This window comes from Nansenia antarctica (genome assembly GCF_963989245.1).
Source record: "Nansenia antarctica genome assembly, chromosome: 1".
NCBI classification, from domain to species: domain Eukaryota; kingdom Metazoa; phylum Chordata; class Actinopteri; order Argentiniformes; family Microstomatidae; genus Nansenia; species Nansenia antarctica.
This window is the reverse complement of record NC_137674.1, coordinates 89,996,379-90,019,872: the sequence shown is the minus strand read 5'-3', so window position 1 is coordinate 90,019,872 and position 23,494 is coordinate 89,996,379. Positions and strand designations below refer to the sequence as shown.

The following is a 23,494-nucleotide window of genomic DNA, read 5'->3' as shown; positions in this document are numbered from 1 at the left end:
TGGTAAACACCTAGGTCCAACCTAGCAACGTGGACGCTAGGCTAAGCTACGCTAAGCACTTAAGCGTCCAAGTTTCTCAAAATTGGCTTCCGAATGTTCCCAGAACTGAGCTGATCTGGGCTCTGTGAAAACAACCCTGCTGCTAGCTGATCAATAGAACGTAACACGACTGATCCCCTTAGCGGAGAGGCTAATCACATCTGCCAGGGAGTTTAGAGGGGTTACTGTTCAAGCCAAAGCTAATGCTGGAAACACAGCCTTGTCATAATGAGCTATATTAGAGGGCCGTAGTGCTTGGGGGGGGGGGGGGGGGGATGGGCAGTGTGATACATGTTCCAGGGGCCCGGGGGGGGGAGGGGCTCCTCATTTAGACAGCAGCAGGCGGAGGTTAGCCAACAGCCTGGAGAAGAGACTCTGTCTGTGGTTTGCCCTGAGTGTTATGAGGTGACAGTCCTGATGTGATTGTGTTGTGAAAGGCTCCTCTCTGTCCTGTAGAAGACAGATGAAGATGTTGTAGATGTTGTAGATGTTTCTGGCCTGAGAGAACAACTTGTTTTCAGTCGTCTGCCCTTCCCTCCATCCCCTCCCCATCCTCCTCCTTCTCCTCCCCCTCCTCCTCCTCCCTCTCCTCCTCCTCCTCCTCCTCCTCCCCCTCTTGTCCCTGGTCCAGGTGGAGCTGCCCCCCCCAGACCTGGGGCCCACGGCGTCCCTGACCCAGACCCTGGCTCTGCTGCGGGAGGTGCTGGCCTCCCACGACTCCTCCGTGGTCCCCCTGGACGCCCGCCAGGCCGACTTCGCGCAGGTAACACCCCTGTCTCCATGGTAACGCCCAGGTAACAGCAGCAAGTAGGGATGCTCCGATCTGGATTTTTGGGGCCGATACCGATCACCGATTTTTTTCCTCAAGATCTACCGATACCGATACCAATCTTTTTTTAAATACATAACTGTAGGCCTACTGACTGGATAATAGCCTACCGTATTTTCCGCACTATAAGGCGCACTTAAAAGCCTTTAATTTTCAAAAAAAACGACAGTGCGCCTTATAACCCGGAGCGCCTTATATATGGATCAATTGGTTAATTTGTTGATCCATACTGGTTGTACACGGCGCTCAAGGCGCTCTGTCAAAATGTTTCAGTACGACTGGTAAACTACAAAGCCGCACCGCTTGCAGCATTACGGTAATCAGTAAACACCGGTATACTGTGCTTACTCACAGTCCCACACCACAAGACCCCAAGTAAAGAAGACTAAACAGAGTTTCCGAGGGAACAAAGTGAGATTCTTGGTGCTTTCAACTTGAAGTTTTAAAGTACCCACTCGATATAATAAACAACAGTTTAACGATCACTAAACACTTATCATTTGTGTATTGGATTCATTATTCTCGTTTGCCGGAGGCTACCGGTAAGGGAGGGTTGACTTGTAAACATAGTTTCGTTTTAGCTCGTGTTCAAAAGCAAGAACTGTGTGTTCATCTAGTTATGTGTAGTTATGTGTTTTTAGCATGTCGATGTTCTCCCAGTATGTTGTCATGTTATTAAAATACAGTTTAGACCTTCGTAGCGATGTGTTTTGTTAGCTGTTAGCCGCTAGCAGCGTTTGTTGTGGTTTGGTCAGAGTCACTTTTCTCCCATTCAGTGTTTGAGGTGAACCAACATTCAAATACGCCTGTCGTGTTCAATCTTTCTCTGATTTGAATGTATGACACATCATTTGAAAGCTTACAATCTGTAGTTTAAGCATGTGTAAAAACTGAAAAAGTACGTTGCACATTTCACCAGGAGCTGTCACATATTGGTTGTTGGTTATAATTGTATAGCCTATTGGTTGTTTTCTGGTGTTGTTTTGCTCTGTTTGTAGTCTACTTGATGTATTTTTATCAGCTGTTAAATCACCACAGCGGTTAATCCACTAATAGAGATAATAGCAGATTGAAAATGCTTGTAGCTAACTACTCTATATCTCGTGGTTGCAGCTATTGCGAATTGCTATTCACGCGAGTCAGCTGTGAATCACCGCAGGTCCTTGACGCTTGTTGCAAAAATGGATGACGAACGGCTGATACTTGAGGTGGAAAAATATATATTTTTGACAGTGGAGCAGGTAGAACGTTGACGGTGAGAACGCTCAGGTGGAGCTTGGACAACGGGAAGTTGACACAACACCGATGGAGAGGTGACGCAACGCAGTAGGTGGAGCTTGGGCGTAACGCAACCCCAGTCAAACGTTTGACTGCAGTATCTATTCTATGCGCCTTATAATCCGGTGCGTCCTGTATATGAAAACAGTTCTAAAATAGGCTATTCATTGAAGGTGCGCCTTATAGTGCGGAAAATACGGTACATATATTTTGCTTTTTAGACAAAAGTCTTGATCCATTAGGCACCAAGCAAACACAGACCCAAGTCAGTCGATATGGCTGTATAAAAGACATCATAAACGTGGCCTTCATGGTTTACATACGCAGGGGTGCAAACTGGCGATGGACCAAAAAGGTGACACTTTTTTTTGTCCGTAGATGGTTAGATCTATCATTAACAGTGGTCTATCAATGATGCGTGTGTAAGTAGCGATGGCCCTGACCGTAACACCCGCATAATTAATGTAAGCAATCTGTTCCTAAATTAATTATGCGGGTTCCTGCAGGTTTCAACAAGTTACATTTAAGACCTTTATAAGAACACTTTTAATAGATTTTAAGACCTATTGAGCAAGTATTGTTATTAGACTCACATTCATTGATTCTTTTCATTAGCAATGCTGGGTGATCTGTTCTGTTGCATATAGAACAATGATAATGTAAGTTAGCCTACTTTATCAATTCTTGATTCATTTCCATTGCTTCTCAACACAATACTAGATATAATAGCATAAATAACAGAATAAACTCACACACTTACTTACACTGCATAGCCTACATACTGAGATATGGCACACACACACACACCTCTCACAGGAGGGTCACACACACACACACACACACACACACCTCTCACAGGTACACACACACCTCTCACAGGAGGGTCACACACACACACACACACACACACACACACACACACGTACAGCTACACACACACGCTATATTTACTAAAACACACACACCGTTGCTACCACTGCAAGTTTGAAGAAATTATAACTTCACATGCCTACAGTCGAATCGCCTCCTTCGGCGATTATCATATCGTGGCCTCTTGTCTTATCATTTCACATGGCAACATATCAGGGTTTTGGGCGCAGCTTAACGTTGTAAATTTATTTTATTAGAATGCTCGTCCATTAACCAATGTCACACGAGCAATAAGTGCACGTTTTGATGTTGTCTCCCATCCGCACATTCCCACGCAGTGGGTCTGGCGACAATAATACATTTTCCGGTCTGACTTTTTAAATAAAAATAAAATCGATTCTACGCAAGTCTAAAGCACACAGAAGCCATTAAAAAGGTTTATTTTGAAAGTCTCGCCCTGTGTCTGATCCTGATGTTATAGAAGCAGCGTAGCAGCATGGTAGAAGCGACGCGAGACAGTCTAGGGCTGCGTTCGTAAATTCGCTCTGAGAGCGCCGGAGGGCACACTGGGCTCAACGTCATAAAGGGACCAAGTAATTTGATTGGACAAGAGGCATTCCATGACTGCTGGTCAGATTTCCAGAGCGAATTTACGAACGCAGCCTAGAGCTACACCACTCACCGACTCGTAGTTTTTTTGTTGTAAAGTACCCACTCAATATAATAAACAACAGTTTAACGATCACTAAATACTTTATGGATTGGATTCACCATTCTCGTTTGCCATAGACTACTGTTTGGTAAGGCTTTTGTAAATACTTTTGTTTTGGGACGTGTTTGTGTTTGGGGCTGTATGATAAAAAAATACCGCTTCTCTTGAAATCACTCTCCAGCTCCTATGACGCTTTGAGGTCAATGCATTATTTTTTGGGGTGAACTACCGTAATAACCCTAAATGGTTAGAGAGTGCAACGAATCTGCTTTCAGAAACTGTTGGATTTTTTTCGATTGCACATATAGTTCAAGAATTACGATAGTTTGAACGAACCCTGTAAAATCCTGTTGAGAAGTTATCGCAACATAAAAATAACGTTTTCCCACAATAAAATAACTTAAAAGATCGGCTTTTGCGATCGGCCATTTTTGCCGATCACCGATCGAGTCATTTGGAGTGAAATCGGCCGATTTAAATCGGTGGCCGATAAATCGGAGCATCCCTAGCAGCAAGCTGCCATGCAAGGCGCCGGCCCGCTCACTGGGAGCAATTTGGGGTTCAGTGTCTTGCCCACGGACACCTCGACGAGATGTGGCCAGCCGGGGCTTGAACCGCCGATCTGCCGACCTTGCGATCATTAGACGCCGGCTCTACCTCCTGAGACACAGCCACACCTAAGCAACTATAATAAAGCTCTCCTCTCTCTCTCTCTCTCTCTCTCTGTCTCTGTCTCTCCTCTATAGTAAAGCTCTCTCTCTCTCTCTGTCTCTCCTCTAGAGTAAAGCTCTCTCTCTCTGTCTCTCTCTCTCTCTCTCTCTGTCTCTCCTCTATAGTAAAACTCCCTCTCTCTCTCTCTGTCTCTCTCTCTCTCTGTCTCTCTCTCTCTCTGTCTCTCCTCTATAATAAAGCTCTTCTCTCTCTCTCTCTGTCTCTCCTCTATAGTAAAACTCCCTCTCTCTCTCTCTCCTCTCTCTCTCTCTCTCTGTCTCTCCTCTATAGTAAAGCTCTCTCTCTCTCTGTCTCTCCTCTATAGTAAAGCTCTCTCTCTCTCTCTCTCTCTCTCTCTCTCTCTCTCTCTCTCTCTCTCTGTCTCTCCTGTATAGTAAAGCGCTCTCTCTCTCTGTCTCTCTCTCTCTGTCTCTCTCTCTCTGTCTCTCCTCTATAGTAAAGCTCTTTCCTCTCTCTCTCTCTCTCTCTCTCTGTCTCTGTCTGTCTCTCCTCTATAGTAAAGCTCTCTCTCTCTCTCCCTCTTTCTCCCAGGTGTTGTCGTGTATCCTGGACCCCCTGCTCCAGCTGTGCACGGTGTCGGCCAGTAACCTGGGCACAGCAGACATGGCCACCTACATGGTGAACTCCCTGTACGTGATGAAGACCACGCTGGCGCTGTTTGAGTTCACTGACAAGAGGCTGGAGATGCTGGAGTTCCAGGTAGAACTGTCTGGTCCATCAGAACCTCTCTGTAGAACTGTCTGGTCCACCAGAACCTCTCTGTAGAACCTCTGGTCCACCAGAACCTCTTTGTAGAACCTCTGGTCCACCAGAACCTCTGTAGAACCTCTGGTCCACCAGAACCTCTCTGTAGAACCTCTGGTGTTACTACACTACCTCTGTAGACCCTCTGGTGTTACTACACCACCTCTGGTGTTACTACACTACCTCTGTAGACCCTCTGGTGTTACTACACTACCTCTGTAGACCCTCTGGTGTTACTACACCACCTCTGTAGACCCTCTGGTGTTACTACACTACCTCTGTAGACCCTCTGGTGTTACTACACTACCTCTGTAGACCCTCTGGTGTTACTACACTACCTCTGTAGACCCTCTGGTGTTACTACACCACCTCTGTAGACCCTCTGGTGTTACTACACTACCTCTGTAGACCCTCTGGTGTTACTACACTACCTCTGTAGACCCTCTGGTGTTACTACACCACCTCTGTAGAACCTCTGGTGTTACTACACTACCTCTGTAGAACCTCTGGTGTTACTACACCACCTCTCCATGCTGCTACGCTGCTTCTATAACATCAGGATCAGACACAGGGCGAGACTTTCAAAATAAACCTTTTTAATGGCTTCTGTGTGCTTTAGACTTGCGTAGAATCGTTTTTTTTTTTTTAAGTCAGACCGGAAAATGTATTATTGTTGCCAGACCCACTGCGTGGGAATACGACGCGTGCGGATGAGAGACAACATATACAACAAAACTTGCACACTTATTGCTCGTGTGACATTGGTTAAGCTGCGCCCAAAACCCTGATATTTTGCCACGTGAAATGATAAGACAAGAGGCCACGATATGATAATCGCCGTAGGAGGCGATTTGACTGTAGGCATGTGAAGTTATAATTTCTTCAAACTTGCAGTGGTAGCAACGGTGTGTGTGTGTTTTAGTAAATGTAGCGTGTGTGTGTACCTGTACGTGTGTGTGGCCCTCCTGTGAGAGGTGTGTGTGTGCCATATCTCAGTATGTAGGCTATGCAGTGTAAGTGAGTGTAAGTAGCCTAAGTGTGTGAGTTTATTCTGTTATTTATGCTATTATATCTAGTATTGTGTTGAGAAGCAATGGAAGTGAATCAAGAAATTGATAAAGTAGGCTAACTTACATTATCATTGTTCTATATGCAACAGAACAGATCACCCAGCATTGCTAATGAAAAGAATCAATGAATGTGAGTCTAATACCAATACTTGCTCAATAGGTCTTAAAATCTATTAGAAACGGTCTTATAAAGGTCTTAAATGTAACTTGTTGAAACCTGCAGGAACCCGCATAATTACTTTAGGAACAGGTTGCTTACATTAATTATGCGGGTGTTAAGGCCAATGCACACAGCGTGCGATTTCTGTTGCGCGACAACATTCCATTGCAACGCACACGGCGTGCGATGCGATTTTTGTTGCGCCGCAAAATTCCATTTTCAACTCACACCATTGAAGTCTATGAGAAAATCATAAAAAATCGCATCCCAATGCACACGGCGTGCGATGCAATTTCTGTTGCACCTCAACATTCCATTCTCAATTGTTACGTAGTCGGACCAGGCAGGCTGATTACAATAGGCTCTACCAATATTGCTTGCCTTGCTTCCACAATTTCTACAAGATACAACTGGACATATTGTGATAAAATATGTGGGTCCCCTGATTTAGGGGTATTGGTAAAATGGCAGGAGAGGGAGCGCACAAAACACACAGCCAGAAAGGTGTATTATAAAAGCCACTTTATTATTATGGGCGATGATCAGGCGGACATAGATTCGGAGGACGGCATAGTTCAATAAGTTAGACTTGGTTTCCCTAATTACCATTACAAACAGTGTACAAAAAAGGCACGCTCTATTGGAGCCACAGCACGCTTATAAAGCCACACATAGAAGCATGCTCATATCGAGCCACAACATAACCAAACCATAAGCTACTAGTCATTATAAACAAACGCATGATGTCGATTAGCTTCATTAGCTGGCTGGCTAGCATTTGTAAACCGATTCTCAATCGCACGGAGCTACAACGTCCGACTGAATACACACATCAGTGTTGTCAGAATAGTTACAGAATAGTTTAGCTACACTAGTAAAAGTACAAACAAACGCATGTTGTCAATGCGCTAGCTAGCATTCCTTGCTAATACTTACGAGATCACCTCCCCCCATCTTGACAACTAGTCCTCTCGCCGTCCAACAGAGAAATCCGATATGAACAAAACCATAGCTCCCTATGGCACTGAATAAACGTTATCAGCTTTTCGTCATCCATTTTTACATACACGTAGCCTACGTACAGTAGAGTAAATATAAATGTTGGGTTGCCAGAGTCCGGTTTTCAGTGGACAGTGTCTATACAACATGTGTATAATTTGGCTGGTCATTCAGTCGTGCTAGATTAGAAATCTGCCAACCCCGTGCAGCCAAAAACGATATCGTAGATGAGTAAACTAATATTATATATATAGTAATATATAGTAAACGAATATAATATATATAGTATAAGTATAAATAACGTTACTTGTTCAAAGATTTACGATAGCCTTCAATCTTCAGCACGTCATAGAAACACACAGTCAAGAAACAAAATATGTTTACATGTCTCTGATTGCTTTTCTGTTTCACCCTATCCTGCCTTGCAAAGTCACACATTGTTTTGGAGAGTTAAAAATATGTTTTAAAATAGGTCATTGATGTCGTCATGCAATTAGCGAAAAGGCGAGACATTTCTAATGACAGCTGTGCCACGGAGTAGTGAATGATGTGCCAGTATGTATTTGAAATATATGATATGAAAATGAAATGATAATGTTGTACATCATAAACCCTTCATGTACCGTAGGTACTGTATCAGACCTTTTGGGTCAGACCTTCAGCCTTTAACTTCTTTCAAAAAAGGAGACAGTCAAAAATGTATGCTCCAGTCTCTCTCCCCGTTATGAGTGACTCAATTAATTTAGATAGACCAGTTGAAGTTTTCCCAATTGTCCCATTGTGATGCAATAATCCGTCGCACCACAAACTTTTACAACATTTGCAAAATTTGACAGTGCGACAAAACTCGCACGCCGTGTGCTTTGTCCCATTCAAAATGAATGGAATCGAATTTTCGCCGTGCGATTAAAATCGGGGCCGTGTGTGTTGGGATGCGATGTTCTCATAGACTTCCATGCAAACTTCAAAATGGAATGTTGTCGTGCAACAGAAATCGCACGCTGTGTGCATTGGCCTTTAAGGTCAGGGCCATCGCTACTTACACGCGCATCATTGTTAGACCACTGTTAATGCTAAAAAAAGTGTCACCTTTTTGGACCATCGCCAGTTTGCACCCCTGTCATAACTGTATATAGCTCATAACTGTACATAGCTCATAACTGTATATAGCTCATAACTGTATATAGCTCATAACTGTACATAGCTCATAACTGTATATAGCTCATAACTGTATATAACTCATAACTGTATATAGCCTATAACTGTATATACGTCTAAACTATACTGATGTTTACAATACTACCTCTGCACATACTGTATATTACATAGTTACCTATCACTACCATTCTTGTTCTATTCATATCATGCCCTTATATCAATATCTGTACCTGTACTCTGTACTGGTTGGATGCTAAACTGCATGTCGTTGTATAGTACTGTACTCTGCCATGACAATAAAGTTGAATCTAATCTAATCTAATCTGTCTGTCTGTCTGTCTGTCTGTCTCTCTGTCTGTCTGTCTGTGTGTCTGTCTCAGATCGAGGCTCATCTGGACACCCTCATTAACGAGCAGGCGTCGTTCGTTCTGACCAGAGCAGGGCTGAGTCACCTCTACAGCTGCGTCCAGCAGCACCTCCCAGACCAGGTGAGCTACTCCTCTCTGTGTCCTCTAGTCTGGTCTGAACTACCTCCTCTCTGTGTCCTCTAGTCTGGTCTGAACTACCTCCTCTCTGTGTCCTCTAGTCTGGTCTGAACCTCTCTGTGTCCTCTAGTCTGGTCTGACTGACCAGGTGAGCTACCTCCTCTCTGTGTCCTCTAGTCTGGTCTGACAGACCAGGTGAGCTACCTCCTCTCTGTGTCCTCTAGTCTGGTCTGAACCTCTCTGTGTCCTCTAGTCAGGTCTGACAGACCAGGTGAGCTACCTCCTCTCTGTGTCCTCTAGTCTGGTCTGAACCTCTCTGTGTCCTCTAGTCAGGTCTGACTGACCAGGTGAGCTACCTCCTCTCTGTGTCCTCTAGTCAGGTCTGACAGACCAGGTACCTCTCTGTGTCCTCTAGTCAGGTCTGACAGACCAGGGACCTCTCTACCTCCTCTCTGTGTCCTCTAGTCTGGTCTGACAGACCAGGTGAGCTACCTCCTCTCTGTGTCCTCTAGTCTGGTCTGACAGACCAGGTGAGCTACCTCCTCTCTGTGTCCTCTAGTCAGGTCTGACAGACCAGGTGAGCTACCTCCTCTCTGTGTCCTCTAGTCAGGTCTGACAGACCAGGTACCTCTCTGGGTCCTCTAGTCAGGTCTGACAGACCAGGGACCTCTCTACCTCCTCTCTGTGTCCTCTAGTCTGGTCTGACAGACCAGGTGAGCTACCTCCTCTCTGTGTCCTCTAGTCTGGTCTGACAGACCAGGTGAGCTACCTCCTCTCTGTGTCCTCTAGTCAGGTCTGACAGACCAGGTGAGCTACCTCCTCTCTGTGTCCTCTAGTCAGGTCTGACAGACCAGGTACCTCTCTGGGTCCTCTAGTCAGGTCTGACAGACCAGGGACCTCTCTACCTCCTCTCTGTGTCCTCTAGTCAGGTCTGACAGGGCAGGTACCTCTCTGTGTCCTCTAGTCAGGTCTGACAGACCAGGTAAACTACCTCCTCTCTGTGTCCTCTAGTCAGGTCTGACAGGTAGCTCTCTGTGTCCTCTAGTCAGTTTCTGACAGACCAGGTACCTCTCTGTGTCCTCTAGTCAGGTCTGACAGACCAGGTACCTCTCTGTGTCCTCTAGTCAGGTCTGACAGACCAGGTGAGCTACCTCCTCTCTGTGTCCTCTAGTCAGGTCTGACAGGTAGCTCTCTGTGTCCTCTAGTCAGGTCTGACAGACCAGGTACCTCTCTGTGTCCTCTAGTCAGGTCTGACAGACCAGGTACCTCTCTGTGTCGTCATCCGCTGACAAAATGACGCTTTACGTAGCCTAGATTATTCTAGATTATTCTAGGTTATTCTAGGTTATTCTAGATTATTCTAGATTATTCTAGATTATTCTAGGTTATTGTAGATTATTCGCCCCAAACCAGTTCATGGAAACACGTATTCGCATTTTCTTTCTTATTATTATCAACGTATTGAGCTGAATGACCTACGTTCTGGATGGGTCTGGTCTGGTTCTGGTTTAAACTGCTCTGGGTCTTGTGGAAAGGTCTGGTCTGGTCTGGTCTGGTCTGGTCTGGTCTGGTCTGGTCTGTGACCTCACATTGACCCGTACCAAGGGCCATTCTGGGGCCAATGACAACAGTTATATCTTCTACACAGTCATAGTTATTAGTATCTTCTCCACCCTGGGAGAACTGAAGCACCAGACCTTTAGATCAGAATGAAACCCTGTTCTTCTGTATGTAGTGAGGTGTGTTTGTTCTTCTGTATGTAGCAAGGTGTGTTTGTTGCGTCCTCTGTTCCTCTATATGGTAGTGAGGTGTGTTCGTTGCGTCCTCTCTAATGGTAGTGAGGTGTGTTCGTTGCGTCCTCTCTAATGGTAGTGAGGTGTGTTTGTTGCGTCCTCTCTAAGTGCCCAGCGGCTAAACAAATTGCCTCTCTGGGTAATTTCCCCCGGCATAGACTTCATTATTTCCCTGACCTCTTCAGAAAAAGACATTACTATGGTTACCATGGTTACCATGGTGAGGCTGTCGTAGGTAGAACAACGTTTCAGACTCAGCAGCTGTCAACCACTGGTCAGGAAATAAAAGCGCCATACCTTAATGGAGCCTGATTCTCCTGAAGGAGTTGTCACACACGCTGCCAATCACACAAACAGACGTCAGGCTGAGTACTGAGGGTGAGGATAGGGACAAGGGACTTGGAGATGTACTGTTAGCACTAGAACAGCCGTTTGACCCTGTGAGTAAAATAAATGTTATATCTTTGCACTCGATCAAATTTCAGGACCCTCCTTTCAGGACTTGTCCTAGATATGTCCGTTCTACCACCCAGTATCCTTACATGTTCTACATCACACTCTGTAGGACGTGAGGAAGGCTGTCTGTAGGACGTGTGCATGAGGAAGGCTGTCTGTAGGACATGAGGAGGACCGGGGAGGTTAAATGTGTTTAGGCTGGTAAGTGTTTCTGTGTTTCTGGGAAGTTCCGTTTCTGTCTCATTTGATTGGCCGGAGGCAGAGAGAGCAGAGGTAGGGATGCTGGGATGCTGGGCTCAGGAGGCTATAGCTGCATGGAAGTGTGTGTGTGTGTGTGTGTGTGTGTGTGTGTGTGTGTGTGTGTGTGTGTGTGTGTGTGTGAGAGTGTGAGAGTGTGAGAGTGTGTGTGAGAGTGTGTGTGTGCGTGTCTGTGCGTGTCTGTGTGTGTGTGTGTGTGTGTGTGTGAGAGTGTGTGAGTTTGTGTGTGTGTGTGTGTGTGTGTGTCTGTGAGTGAGAGTGTGTGAGTGAGAGTGTGTGAGTCTGTGTGTGTGTGTGTGTGTGTGTGTGTGTGTGTGTGTGTGTGTGTGTGTGTGTGTGTGTGTGTGTGTGTGTGTGTGTGTGTGTGTGTGTGTGTGTGTGTGTGTGAGTGAGTGAATGCATGCATGCAAGTGTGTGCTCACCCTCAGACCAGACTGATGAACAAGACAAAGTCAACTAGAGGTTAGAGGTTAGCAGCATCAGAAGGGTTCAACACAGACCAGGAACAGGAACTGAGTTCATTAACCACCTCAACCTTTCCATCTTTGTTACGTTCTAACATTACCCCCCCCCCCCAGCCATTGGTTGGACCTTGCAGTGTCCTTAAATGTGATTGGTCTATTCCTCTGTCCAGGGCCCTCTGTCCAACCTGCCCAGCATGGACAGCTCCTCTATGAAAGCAGCCATGGTGAGACACAGAGGCTGTGGTCAACACACCCCTTCACCTTCTCCACATGTTGTTGTGTTATAGACTCTATTATATCGACTATTTAAAATTGATTAAATGAATACATTTGTCATCAATCCACACACAATACCCCATAATGACAAAGTGAAAATTAGTTTTTAGAAATGTCTGCAAATGTATTAAAATGTAAACACAGAAATACCCTTTGCTAAAAGGGTCATCTTAATCCAAGGTTAATAGTTAATGTAATTTTTAAATCTGTTTTTATAGGTCTCTGATTTGCATAGGAATCATTTACAAATTCTTCATGTTCTCATTATTGATGTTGGCTTCGTTCATGTTGTCTCTCTCTCTCTCATAACTCTCTCTCATATCTCTATCTCTCTCTCATATCTCTCTCATCTCTCTCATATCTCTCATCTCTCTCTCATATCTCTCTCTCTCTCATCTCTCTCATATCTCTCATATCTCTCATATCTCTCTCTCTAATATCTCTCTCATATCTCTCTCATATCCCTCTCATATCTCTCTCATATCTCTCTCATATCCCTCTCATATATCTCTCATATATCTCTCATATCTCTCTCATATCTCTCTCATATCTCATATCTCTCATCTCTCTCTCATATCCCTCTCATATCTCTCATCTCTTTCATATATCTCTCATATCTCTCTCATATCTCTCTCATATATCTCTCATATCTCTCATCTCTCTCTCAGGTCCAGTTCGACCGCTACCTCTCCTCCCCCGACACCTTCGTGATGCCTCAGCTCAACTTCCTGCTCAGCGCAGCCATCAAGTGAGTCCTCCTCCCTCCTCCCTCCTCCCTCACCCTCACCTGTAGAAGTTTAATCATAATAAAACATGTGTGTGCTCTCATCATCGTTCTGTCTGCAAGTCCCTCACATCACTAATCCCTCTGCTAACTGGAACTCCTAACCCTAACTAGAGAACCAGAGTGTCTGCTGGGAAGACAGGATGTGTCTGTTAATGATAATAATAATAATAATAATAACAATAATAACAATAATAATAACAACAACAACAATAATAATAATAATAATAATAAAAATAAAAATAATAACAATTATAATAACCTCTATTTGTATAGCACTTTTCCTGCAAAAAATTGCAGCTCAAAGTGCTCCAATCATTATATAATCATCATTTAATTATTTAGTCATTTAAAGGCAATATTAAAAAGATGGGTTTTTAGTCTTGACTTGAACATTATGTGCTGAGGTTGCATCCCTAATGTAAACTGGCAGTGAGACACAATCTGGAGCATAAAATGAGAATGCAGCCTCACCAAATCTCTTCTTTTGTACATGTGGTACACAGAGAAAACCAGCGTCAGAAGACCTGAGAGCTCTATTGGGCTGATATGCTAGCAGAAGACCTGAGAGCTCTATTGGGCTGATATGCTAGCAGAAGACCTGAGAGCTCTATTGGGCTGATATGCTAGCAGAAGACCCGAGAGCTCTATTGGGCTGATATGCTAGCAAAAGACCTGAGAGCTCTATTGGGCTGATATGCTAACAGAAGACCTGAGAGCTCTATTGGGCTGATATGCTAGCAGAAGACCTGAGAGCTCTATTGGGCTGATATGCTAGCAGAAGACCTGAGAGCTCTATTGGGCTGATATGCTAGCAGAAGACCTGAGAGCTCTATTGGGCTGATATGCTAGGAGAAGGTGTGAACATATTGTGGTGCTGTGCCAGTGAGGCTTTAGAAACAAGCATGTTTACTGCAGAGTTTGAGCAGCATTCACTGTGGTAAAAGGACATGTTGCTTACATGGGGATATATAATAATACATGGGGTTATTATTATTATTAATAATAATAATAACAATAATAATAATAATACATTAGACTTTCTAGCGCTTTTCTAGACACTCAAAGACGTTTTACAAACTCAAAAGATTGAGTAGTAATAATAAAAAGAAACAAAAACTAAATAAAAGAAAGTATAGGGGTCTAATTAATTTATTTATTTCTAAATCTAAATCTAAGTGTCTTTGTAGGACAATCTACTCTGTATACTGCAGTTACACCTAGCTTTACACCAATTACACCTAGTAGATTTCGGGCAGAGAAGCGGCGAACAAGCAACGCCAGCGTCCTCTCTCGACCGTCATGAAAAGCTTGAATTTGTATCAACAATACAATAATATTGTAATTAATATATTGTAATGTAATATTATTATATGACCATGTCATACATCCATTACAACCATCTACATGCAGTCTCGTCATTGTTAGAGTCCAAACAAAACACTAATACCACCCAGCCCTAAATTAATACAACCCCAACCATGCACACACTCAGAGATGTCTCATGAATAGCTGTGTGTGTGTGTGTGTGTGTGTGTGTGTGTGTGTGTGTGTGTGTGTGTGTGTGTGTGTGTGTGTGTGTGTGTGTGTGTGTGTTATTGTTCAGAGACGAGAGGCACATGCTTTTAACTGGGTCTGGGGCAGCGCTGCTATTGGAGGGTTGAGGCTGTGAGTCACGTTTACCAGGAAATAAAGAGCTGAGAGCAGCACTCTGTGTCCCGCAGGTTAATGTTCTCTATTAATGGACCCGCAGGCTAATGGGCAGGGCTCATTCATTAGCTTCTGGTCCATTTCTCTCTCTCTCTCTCTCTCTCTCTCTCTCTCTCTCTCTCTCTCTCTCTCTCTCTCTCTCTCTCTCTCTCTCTCTCTCTCTCTCTCTCTCTCTCTCTGTCTCTCTATCACTCTCTTTTCTCGCCTGCCCCCACACCCACTAAAATAACACCCACACACACACTCCCACACACAACACAATGTTGTACTTTTCAATCTGACCATCTGATGACCAATACCAATACAATCACCACCAATCACCAGGCTGATTCAACACAACAACATTGAGGAGGTAATAACCTTGTAGCTGAATGCAGCGCCGCAGAAACAGAGTGATTAACCTCCCTGTGACTGTAGAGCACTTTATATACACATATATATATATACACTTTATATATATATATATATATATATATATATATATATATATATATATGTGTGTGTTACGGTACATGTGGGAATACGGTACATGTGGGAAAAATAGGGTTAGGGTTAGGTGCTACGTTGACTTAGTACATGCTGGCATGTCTAACCCTAACCCTAATCCTATCCCTAAACCTACCCCTAACCCCAACCCTAACCTTAACCCTAGCACCCTAGCACCTAACCCTAACCCTATTTTTCCCACATGTACCGTATTCCCACATGTACCGTAACATATACAGTTTATATACACATATATATGACATATCGAAACTGCAGCAATATGCTAATCTAATCAGAGCGAGCTAGCTAGCAAAGCATTTAGAAACCTTTACTTAGAGGCTAGCTAGCTGCTTATGTTGAATTCAGACATAGAGCTAGTTAGCCAGGTGTCAACTTACATTTGATTTATTGAAATGTTAAGTTAGATAAATGAATTATATGAACAAAAACAAAACACGAATGAACAGTGGTGCTGTTAGCTGGGTTTCACATGTACCACTATGTCATCTCCCACTGATTATCAAGTATTTAGTAAATAAACTGAACAATTAGAATGGACTTGTGCTGCCTTTGAAGCAGACATTTACATAACACATTTGGACTGAGTGAGTGGACACATCTGTTTTCTAGCTGAAGTAAGTGAAACTGAATTGAGGTTAATCAGTTGTGTTATCGCCATCAGACCTCTGCAGCTCATCCAGAACGCTGCCGCCCGTCTGGTGTTCAACCTCCCTAAATGTTCTCATGTCACCCCCCTCCTTCACACCCTGACAGCAGCTCACATCAGATTCAAGACCCTTGTGCTCGCCTACAGGGCAGCAAAGTTCCATTGCACCACTAGTACACACCCTCTAACCCCTCTATCTCCTCTAACTCTGCCTCTTCTCTAACCCCTAGTACACACCCTCTAACCCCTCTATCTCCTATAACTCTGCCTCTTCTCTAACCCCTAGTACACACCCTCTAACCCCTCTATCTCCTCTAACTCTGCCTCTTCTCTCTCTCAGAGACCAGATCTTCCGCCAGTCGACAGAGCTGGTGTGCCGGGCGTACGGGGAGGTCTATGCAGCCGTCAGCCTCCCCGCCAACGGCTACAAGGAGCCAGAGAGCCTGCTGCCCCGCTCCCCCCCGCAGGTCCAGGCCCTGCTGTCCTGAGACTCCTACTTCCTGTCCTGAGACTCCTACTTCCTGTCTGAGACTCCTACTTCCTGTCCTGAGAGTCCTACTTCCTGTCTGAGACACCTACTTCCTGTCCTGAGACTCCTACTTCCTGACAGACAGCTGTCTCCATGGTTACTCCCGCCTGTGTGGCTGAAGACCAGAGAGGGAACGTTGAATGAACCCAGTAAACAAAGAGTCCAAAAGGCGTCCTCAGGGAAGCCAGAATGTGGGTTCAGATGACGTCTTTCTAGGACGTCCAGGTGACATTTTTAGGACGTCTTATGGACTACAGAATCATCATACAGAATCATCTTCTGTAGTCCATACGACGTCCTAGAAAGACGTCATCTGAACCCACATTCTGGCTTCCCTGAGGACGTCTTCTGGACTCTTAGTTTCCTGGGAGGCTGTGTGGACCCTGACTCTGTGTGGACCCTGACCCTGTGTGGACCCTGACCCTGTGTGGACCCTGACCCTGTGTGGACCCTGACCCTGTGTGGACCCTGACTCTGTGTGGACCCTGACCCTGTGTGGACCCTGACCCTGTGTGGACCCTGACCCTGTGTGGACCCTGACCCTGTGTGGACCCTGACCCTCTGTGGACCCTGACTCTGTGTGGACCCTGACCCTGTGTGGACCCTGACCCTCTGTGGACCCTGACCCTGTGTGGACCCTGACCTTGTGTGGACTCCTGCCATGGAAGAGAAACTGAAAGGAAGAGGAAAAGAAAGGAAATGAAGTGTAATATAAACGTTGTATGATAACTGATATTTGTAAATATTATTTGATTAAATATATGAAGAAGGGAGACTGATGGAGACTTTGGTGATTGTGTGGATGGATGGATAGATGGATTTCTGAGTCTTTGTCTGCTAAACGAAAGGTCGTGGAGCAGAGAAATGACCCAGAGAAGCTTACTGCTCTCTCTCTCCCTCTCTCTCTCTCTCTCTCTGTCTGTCTCTGTCTCTGTCTCTCTCTCTCTCTCTCTCTGTCTGTCTGTCTCTCTCTCTGTCTCTCTCTCTGTCTCTTTCTGTCTCTGTCTCTCTCTGTCTCTCCCTCTCCCTCCCTCCCCCCTCTCTCTCTCTCTCTCTCTCCCTCTCTCTCTCTCAGGGTATCTTTGCCTCCGCCCTGATCTATAATTAGGAACAGCTCTGCCTTTCTTCTCATTAAAACTTTTTACTGAGCTGCATTAAAATACACTGAAATGTGCAGATATGAAATGAGAGAGATAGTTAAAGACATTAAATGACATTCTGTGGCCGCCTTGTCGAGGCGAGGGCCAATCAGGGCCTAGCTGGGGGCGTGTCTCCAGACAATGCCACTTTCATGTTTTTCAGGCCCAAACAGTCAAACAGTCACGCCATCGTTTAACTGCAGAACATGCCTGGCAGGCTTCTCCTGCTCAGCTATATTTAGAGAAGGTTTGATCTGATATGATCTTAGCTTACAGCAGCTTTCTATTTCTAGTCTCAGCAGCAGTAAAAATAGACCCACAACTGCTGATGAGATAAGAGGCGGCGGTGGGGAGGCGGTTAGTGCTGATGTGACTGTAGACGTGACAGCTGTGTCACGAGAGGCCTTGTCCTTGTCCAGGGTCACATGACCATAGTCTTTACAATGGGATGCTGCTACTTACACACAAAGACCACTAGTTGGACGTCTTGTAAATGAGCCTGCCTCCTACACAGAAAAACTGCAACATAGCTTCATACTAGCTTATCCTGATGTGATTTAGAAAATGTAAGGATACTGGGTGGTAGAACGCACAGCTGTGGTAGCTGTGGGTTCATATACAGTGTGTGTGTATATATATATATATATATATATATATATATAGTATAGTATATAGTATATATAGATATACGCTTTGATCATCCAGTATTTCAACTAGAACAGTCAGACTGAAAGGTGCAAAAGATGTTGTTTATTGCGCGAGCTTTCGGTCATAGACCTTCTCCAGGCAGGTCTGTTATAACCTAACATATATATAACAGGTCTGTTATAACCTAACATATATATATATATATATATATATATATATATATATATATATATATATATATAACAGGTCTGTTATAACCTAACATATATATATATAAAAGGTCTGTTATAACCTAACATATATACATATAACAGGTCTGTTATAACCTAACATATATATATATATGTTACGGTACATGTGGGAAGACGGTACATGTGGGAAAACTAGGGTTAGGTGCTAGGGTGCTAGGGTTAAGGTTAGGGTTAGGGATAGGGTTAGGGTTAGACATGCCAGCATGTACCAAGTCGACATAGCACCTAACCCTAACCCTAGTTTTCCCACATGTACCGTATTCCCACATGTACCGTAACATATGTATATATAACAGGTCTGTTATAACCTAACATATATATATATACTGTATATAACAGGTCTGTTATAACCTAACATATATATATATATAACAGGTCTGTTATAACCTAACATGTACACTACAGTATTCCCTCTATCAGACTAGTGCAGTACCTGTCTGTCCCACCCCTGCAGAGCGGAGCAGATAAGTAAACACTGATAGCAGCCCTGCTAGCTGAGGGAGGGGCCGAGGAGAGACGCTGTTTGGCCCCAGACTCGGTCATGACATCATTGGCCGGCTGCAGCCAACTGGATCTTGGCAGTCGAGCCGGCCGGCCTGCCAGGACTGCCTCTGCTCACCGGATGTTGCTCAAATATCGCTGGCCAGAACATTGAGTCCAGGGAGCAGAAGGAGCAGAAGGAATACCACAAAGTTCAGCATCTGGAGGGGGGGGAGCCTCTGAAGCCCTTTAAATAGACCAGCCCTCCACCATCCACCCATCCACCCCTCCACCATGCACCCCTCCACCCCTCCACCATCCACCCTCCACCATCCACCCATACACCCATACACCCTCCACCCATCCAAGTCCCTGTTGGCAGTGGCTCCGGTCCAGATTCCTCAGAGTTTCTTTGCTTAAATTCTCTTCTGGAGGAAAGGCGACAGGGTTTTATACTGATGACCTGTAACAGGACTTCTATTATTGCGCATGGCTTCTGTCCCTTTAGGACAGTTTCAAGTGCATCTCCATAGACACATACTGAGTTTTACTAGAACAGCCATGGGTGGGGTCATTAAACTCTTATAGTAGGTAACATAGACACGGCTGTTCTAGTGTTAAACTCTTATAGAGCCTCTGAAGACCTAGGTTCTGGGCCCTGGACAGTCTGGACGGATTGATGGCAGCTGCTGGATTGAAAATCAGGTGTAGTGCTGAGGCACAAATGTGTACATTTCAAGCCTGCAAACTGCGACACTTTAAATGAATATGCAATAACACTGTGCAATATGACAACCCTAGGGTACATAAGGTTGCAGAGAATAGGAAATGTTAGAATAGGTATAGCATAGCATAGAGTACAGCACAGTGTTTTATTTGTACAGTAGTATAGTGGATAGTGTACATAGCCTTTATTTATGTAAACCAGCTCCTTTCCCTTTTTTTCTTCTTTTTTTTTTCTTTTCTTTCCTAGCACCAGGGGAGCCCCCCCTCCCAAATTTCGTTGTTTGGTACCTGTACTATATCAATGACAATAAAGACCATTCATTCATTCATTCATTCATTCATTCATTCATTATAGTAGGTAACATATACATAGACACGGCTGTTCTAGTGTTAAACTCTTATAGTAGGTAACATAGACACGGCTGTTCTAGTGTTAAACTCTTATAGTAGGTAACAAAGACACAGCTGTTCTAGTGTTAAACTCTTATAGTAGGTAACATAGACACGGCTGTTCTAGTGTTAAACTCTTATAGTAGGTAACATAGACACAGCTGTTCTAGTGTTAAACTCTTATAGTAGGTAACATAGACACGGCTGTTCTAGTGTTAAACTCTTATAGTAGGTAACATAGACACGGCTGTTCTAGTGTTGTTGACCAGAGGAGCTTCTCTCCTTCCTTATGAAGCAGCAGGTGTGAGAGGTACCAGGTACTGGAGGATGACAAACATTCACCTAATCATCCGCTTCATGTGACAGCTGTGTCACAAGCTTCTGACTGTCGAAGCGTATGTGTGCTGTAGGTTAACAGTAGCGTATGTTGCTGTAGGTTAACAGTAGCGTATGTTGCTGTAGGTTAACAGTAGCGTATGTTGCTGTAGGTTAACAGTAGCGTATGTTGCTGTTGGTTAACAGTAGCGTATGTTGCTGTAGGTTAACAGTAGTGTATGTTGCTGTAGGTGTAGGTTAACAGTAGTGTATGTAGCTGTAGGTTAACAGTAGTGTATGTAGCTGTAGGTTAACAGTAGTGTATGTAGCTGTAGGTTAACAGTAGTGTATGTAGCTGTAGGTTAACAGTAGTGTATGTAGCTGTAGGTTAACAGTAGCGTATGTAGCTGTAGGTTAACAGTAGTGTATGTAGCTGTAGGTTAACAGTAGTGTATGTAGCTGTAGGTTAACAGTAGCATATGTAGCTGTAGGTTAACAGTAGCATATGTAGCTGTAGGTTAACAGTAGCGTATGTAGCTGTAGGTTAACAGTAGCGTATGTAGCTGTAGGTTAACAGTAGCATATGTAGCTGTAGGTTAACAGTAGCGTATGTAGCTGTAGGTTAACAGTAGCATATGTAGCTGTAGATTAACAGTAGCGTATGTAGCTGTAGGTTAATAGTGGTTGTGGTCTACATTACGTACGTGTTCCTGTGTGTCTTCCTGGTTCATGTGTGACCTTTGACTCCTCTCAAAGTGATAATAAGTTGTTAAGTTGGTAAATCGATGATGTCATCGTGAACTTTGTCCCGGCCCGCCAGGAGATAAGGAGACCTGAAGGCGCCTTACGTGTTTGTGTTGATGTGGTGTTTGTCTCTGTGACACGCAGCCAGCAGAGGTATTGATAACAGCGTATCATCATACCCTCAGCAGAACACCAAACCCTCACTCCCCCATTCCTCTCTCCTCTCCTCTCCTCCCCCATTCCTCTCTCCTCTCCTCTCCTCTCCTCTCCTCTCCTCCCCCATTCCTCTCTCCTCTGTCCCTCCAACCCTCTAACCCTCTCCTCTGTCCCTCCAACCCGCTCCTCTCCTCTCCCATTCCTCTCTCCTCTCCTCTCCTCCCCCATTCCTCTCTCCTCTCCTCTCCTCTCCTCCCCCATTCCTCTCTCCTCTCCTCTCCTCCCCCATTCCTCTCCTCTCCTCTCCTCCCCTCTCCTCTCCTCTCCCATTCCTCTCTCCTCTCCTCTCCTCTCCTATTCCTCTCTCCTCCCCTCTCCTCTCCTCTCCCATTCCTCTCTCCTCTCCTCTCCTCTCCTGTCCTCCCCCATTCCTCTCTCCTGTCCTCTCCTCCCCCATTCCTCTCCTCTCCTCTCCTCCCCTCTCCTCTCCTCTCCCATTCCTCTCTCCTCTCCTCTCCTCTCCTATTCCTCTCTCCTCTCCTCCCCTCTCCTCTCCTCTCCCATTCCTCTCTCCTCTCCTCTCCTCTCCTCTCCTCCCCTCTCCTCTCCCATTCCCCTCTCCTCTCCCCTCTCCTCTCCTCTCTCCTCTCCTCTCCTCTCCTCTCCTCTCCTCTCCTCTCCTCTCCTATTCCTCTCTCCTCTCCTGTCCCTCCGCTCCCAGAGGTCTTAGACTCTCTTTTATTCTCCAGGAATTTACCACATCAGCCAAATTCTTAGACGGCTATTGTTCAGCCATTCATGGCGCCAGTGTCCCCCCCTCTCAAAATTAATCCTGTTAGAGCCCAGGCCGTTAGAGCCCAGCTCGTTAGAGCCCAGGTGGTTAGAGCCCAGGTGGTTAGAGCCCAGGTCGTTAGAGCCCAGGTCTTACAGTCCGGTTCCCCTCACCGTGTCTGAGAGGCGTGTGTCCCTAGGTTAGTGTTATATCTGTGTCTATTATATCTGGGGCAAAGTAACTCAAATCTGCCCACAGTATTAATAACTAAATTGTGATTTCAAAATATAAGAGATACATTTAAGGCATTTACTTGAGAACGATGTACAATATTTGCATTACCAGGCCTGGACACGCACACAACCTGTCTGGGAAGCTGCATGGCTGCATGGCTGCATGGCTGCATGGCTGGCTGACGTGTTGGTAAGTGCAGATCAATGTTTGAACATTGAAACAAGAAACACTGTGTGAACAAGAAACACTGTGTGAACAAGAAACACTGTGTGAACAGGCCTGTCTGGAGGTTAACCAGGGATGAGCAGACCCCGGACGGTATAGACGGACCTCTAGACTGTCAGACCTCTAGACTGTCAGACCTCTAGACTGTCAGACCTCTAGACTGTCAGACCAGACCAGACCTCTAAACTGTCAGACCTCTAGACTGTCAGACCTCTAGACTGTCAGACCTCTAGACTGTCAGACCAGACCCCTGAGGGTCCCCAGGCTGGTACAGTGCTGCCTGAGGCTCTGAGGCCTGTTGTTCTCTCAGCCTTCCCTCCCAACCCTGCAAACCACTTTAACCGCTTTGTTAATGTGAATGCTTTGTACGGGTTCCTGGAACACACACACACACACACACACACACACACCACACCACACCACACACACACACACACACACACACACACACACACACACACACACACACACACACACACACACACACACACACACACACACACACAATAAGTTACATAATTTTAAAATAGCGCCACTCAAGACCTTTCTCTTTGTTGCTGTCAGAATCGTTTTGTTGTTTTTTTCACAACGATGAAAACATCCTGGAGCTTTGCTGTCTAAACCCACAGAGATGTACAGGGTTTAAACACATGTACAGGGTTTAAACACATGTACAGGTTTAAACACATGTACAGGGTTTAAACACATGTACAGGGTTTAAACACATGTACAGGTTTAAACACATGTACAGGTTTAAACACATGTACAGGGTTTAAACACATGTACAGGTTTAAACACATGTACAGGGTTTAAACACATGTACAGGGTTTAAACACATGTACAGGTTTAAACACATGTACAGGACTTAAACTTATGTACAGGTTTAAACACATGTACAGGACTTAAACACATGTA

General features: G+C 44.8%; 1 protein-coding gene across 1 annotated transcript in view; it reads left to right on the top strand.

Moving 5' to 3' along the window:
• Positions 1-16,458, top strand: part of cog6 (component of oligomeric golgi complex 6) — a gene marked incomplete at its 3' end in the record, with an annotated part of 48,925 nt that extends 32,467 nt beyond the window's left edge. Inside the window, exons 14-19 of the mRNA XM_080538148.1 lie at positions 671-802; positions 4,992-5,159; positions 8,972-9,079; positions 12,218-12,271; positions 12,992-13,071; positions 16,311-16,458. Of these exons, the coding sequence (XP_080394274.1) occupies positions 671-802; positions 4,992-5,159; positions 8,972-9,079; positions 12,218-12,271; positions 12,992-13,071; positions 16,311-16,458 (690 nt within the window). The remainder of the gene's footprint in view (positions 1-670; positions 803-4,991; positions 5,160-8,971; positions 9,080-12,217; positions 12,272-12,991; positions 13,072-16,310) is intronic.
• Between the last annotated feature and the right edge of the window lie 7,036 nt (positions 16,459-23,494).